The 3,447-nt window shown below is 38.1% G+C and overlaps 1 protein-coding gene across 1 annotated transcript; it reads right to left on the bottom strand.

The window, feature by feature from the left end:
- Positions 1-303: 303 nt before the first annotated feature.
- Positions 304-2,110, bottom strand: LOC121258075 (L-ascorbate peroxidase 3-like). The gene is made up of 7 exons (XM_041159420.1): positions 1,991-2,110; positions 1,576-1,700; positions 1,354-1,403; positions 1,197-1,262; positions 1,073-1,121; positions 627-709; positions 304-502 (listed from the first exon to the last, which is right to left on the bottom strand). Exons 1-7 carry the CDS (start codon positions 2,101-2,103, stop codon positions 416-418), a joined length of 573 nt encoding a protein of 190 aa, XP_041015354.1. The 5' UTR covers positions 2,104-2,110; the 3' UTR covers positions 304-415.
- Positions 2,111-3,447: the final 1,337 nt, after the last annotated feature.

The following is a 3,447-nucleotide window of genomic DNA, read 5'->3' as shown; positions in this document are numbered from 1 at the left end:
TCACTTCTGATAATTCAGATCGTTTATCTAAAATTTAAGGATAAATGCATGTCTCTTAAGGAGTTCAAAATAAAGCCTATATGCTACTAGCCATGATTGTCGGTGCGGAATGACCCTGTACAAAAGTTATCTCTGTGAATGTGACTGCCAAAAACAAGATAGTTGAGCAAAAATGGTAAGGTCACGCACACATATACCTATACAACACACACACACACACACACATATATATATATATATATATATTACACACAGTTACGCGCAGAGAGAGAGAGAGACCTTGAGGTACAAAGAAAGAGTTCCCTGATTTTGTCCATCATAACATACATGTACCATGTACAATATCATCTTGTCAAATGGAAATGAGTTTGTTATAGGTTTTTCTTCTCTACCAAATTAAGTTTTCATTGATTTCTTACACAAAATACGAATTATCAAACTTCAAAGGGTCAGTTGTCCAAGGTAGACTTTCGAATCTTGATCTCTCCTTGTGTGCCTTTCCCTAAAGAAACAAAATGAAAGACAAATTATATAGATGATATGAATTAAAAAAAAAAAAAAAAAAAAAAAAAAAAAAAAAAAAAAACCTTTTCCACACATATAGTTGAATCTTTGGAGAACTTTACCAATGTGTGGCCTCTAGACAATGCCACAATGTCCTTGTCAGATAAGCCCATGCGATAAAAGACATCTCTTAAATGCTTTGCACCTGTAACAAAATGGGACAAGACGTGAATACATTGTTCAACATCCCATCTGTTCTGTGTTTTCTATTACCATGAAATAGACTGTCCTGTGTCAATTGCTCTAATATATGCATGTACAGATCAGACTTAGAGTAAAGAAACTTATACATCAGCCACAGAAGAACCAAGTTTTTTCCAATATTTATCATACATAAGCGTCGTGATGGATAGCTTAGCATATTCATGTTCACTTTTAACAATCTTCAAAGAAGAGATATAAAACCTATACTTCATTCCATCATCATAAATCAAACAGCAAACTGGGATAGCTTATGTTTCATAGGAAATCACCCATAAAAACTAAAGCAACTTGGTTAATAACATACCTTGTCTAGCATCAGGAAGGCGCCCTTCTTCAGGAGATTCCAATGAATCCTACTTGAGGTTAAGAAAGTTAAAAAAGAGTACAGATCATGGATAGGTGCTTTAGAAATTCTTCCATCAATATACCTTCCTTCCTAGAACAAAGTCAGTAGAGGGGCCTCCAGTGACTTCCACTGCAACAATGCCAGCAAGCTAAAAATCCAAAACGCAGTTGAAGATGAGTTAAATTTGTAACACCATGTAGTTGAAGACAAATGTATGCTTCTCGAAATAGAATCGTAACCTGGTAGAGATCAGCATATGTAATCTTTGGATGTTTAGACTTTACTTCTTCTGACATCAAAACGAAGAAACAAACCCAGGAACAGTGAGAAGAGAACCAATGCAAAATTAGGTGCAAAATATCAATTCATTTCTCTGGAGAACAAACTAAGCTCTAAACTTCTTGACCCACCCGTAATCAGATTTGCTAAACGATATTACACATTAAGCTGTAAAAGCTCACTGCAGAATCCAACTGCGATTTCCAAACCAGCATTTGCACTATGTTTCAACTCCACCCCACTCCTGATTGAGCCATTAGAACCTCCAGTCTTCGTTTTGGCATCATAGGTCCCAGCATTGTGCCACCTGTCCTAGCATTATGCATGGTTAATGTCCTGTACCATACGCTTGCGTGCATGCTTAAGATCAATCATAACGTTTTAACATAGCATGCCTAAATAGTTAATTCTTTGTTTTGTCAATCAGCAATGGTGAGAAGATCAGAAAAGAAGAAAAATTGCAACTTTCCAAGATTACGGCGACAAGGAGCAGGAGATTTTCAATTTTCATTTACATTCTCTCTTTTCGTAGTTTTCTCGAGAACGAAACGGGGATTGCATTGCTAAAGCAGAGCAAGAGAGAGAGAGAGATTTTATGCTAAACAGAGCATTATAGGAGCGCATTGCTTGTTGTAGATGAGAGCGCGAAGGTCTCGACGAGCCTTGCCGATTTCCTTGCGGTAGTCTACGTCAACTACTGGTGCAGCCATGAGAGTTAGCGAGCTTGCTTCACAAAGCAATCTCACGTAATTTCGATTATACCCAACAAACAATATCCCAAAAATGCCCATTCCAAATCACCAAAACAGTCCCACCAAAAATAAAACAAACAAGACCCAGAAAACCATTCAAAACAGAAACACAAATCTCGTGGAGAGCAGGGCAAGGTTGTTGTCGTACTCAACATCAACCTCCAGAAACTTCCAGAGAATAGGAAGGTTGTTGTCCAAGCAAATGTACGACACCAACATGTCGGCGAGCTCCACAGATGGCAGAGCCACTCCAGCGGAGTTTAAGTTCGAAGATACCTGTAACGCCCAGTGCAGAGGATCGCTACCCTTTCTCTGGGCCACTCTGGTTAGCTCTCTCACGCTGTCCCAGATACCAGTATGTACGGACACCGCCATTTCTGAGCTCAATTTGGCACCTCATAAGAACGAACAAGAAATTTCACATCCAAGCAACTGGCAAACACAACCAAAAATAGTCCATAGCAATGAAGAGAAATCCAACAACCAGATTCACATGGAACAAAAAAATAAAATGCAGAACAAAAAGAGAACAAGCAAAAAAGAAATAAAATGAAATAAAAAAGAACCACACAGGTTTTTCAATCCAAAAACAACGAGACGGCAAACAAAATCCAAAACATCCCACAGATTCACATCCAACCAAGAGAAAATAAAAACAAAACCATAAAAACTATACCCAAACCACACCGACAACAAGAACAGAGAAGAGGAACCCAAAGATACACCACTATGAGAGGAAGCTTTTCCTCCACGTCTGACGTCCAAAATCCCTCTTATGGATACCAAAGACCAAGAAACCAAAACTTTTGCCTCGAGAGGGTTTAAAACTAAAAAAGTCCCTCCAAGAGAGATCAAAACATCTTTAGCTTGCTTGTGCTAGTCTCTGAGCATCTAGTCTGCTTACAAAAACCAAAAAAAAAAATTTAATTAAGACAAGCTATGAGAATCGGAAGCTCTAGGGGAAGAATGAGAGAGAGGGAAGAACCACAATGTGAAGAATCAAAAGCCTTTAAGCAGATTCCTGTGGAGTAGGCTGCCCAAAAAAAAAAAAAAACAAACTTTAGATCTCAAAGAATCATACATTCAGATTTGAAGAAGCAAAAAAAAAAAAAAAAAAACCCAGATCAGAAGAAGAAAAAAAAAAAAAAAACTCCACCTTTCCCGTGAAGAACAACCGTGTTCTTCGTAAGCTGACCTAGGCTGTAGTTTTCTTCATTTTCTTTGAGACCAAACACGGGAAACGTTTGTAGAGAGGATATTTGAGAGACACGGTTGAAGAATTGTGAGGAAAAAGAGAGAGAC

The sequence above is a fragment of the Juglans microcarpa x Juglans regia genome, chromosome 3S (assembly GCF_004785595.1).
Source record: "Juglans microcarpa x Juglans regia isolate MS1-56 chromosome 3S, Jm3101_v1.0, whole genome shotgun sequence".
NCBI lineage: Eukaryota > Viridiplantae > Streptophyta > Magnoliopsida > Fagales > Juglandaceae > Juglans > Juglans microcarpa x Juglans regia.
This window is presented reverse-complemented; position numbering and strand designations above follow the sequence as displayed.

Coding starts and splice junctions, on each gene's coding strand:
- LOC121258075 (XM_041159420.1), bottom strand. CDS start 2,103: ATGGCTGCACCAGTAGTTGACGTAGACTACCGCAAGGAAATCGGCAAG. Junction 1,701..1,990: donor CCTATAATGCTCTGTTTAGC/ATAAAATCTCTC, acceptor ATGCTAGGACAG/GTGGCACAATGCTGGGACCT. Junction 503..626: donor TGTCTAGAGGCCACACATTG/GTAAAGTTCTCC, acceptor TTGTTTCTTTAG/GGAAAGGCACACAAGGAGAG.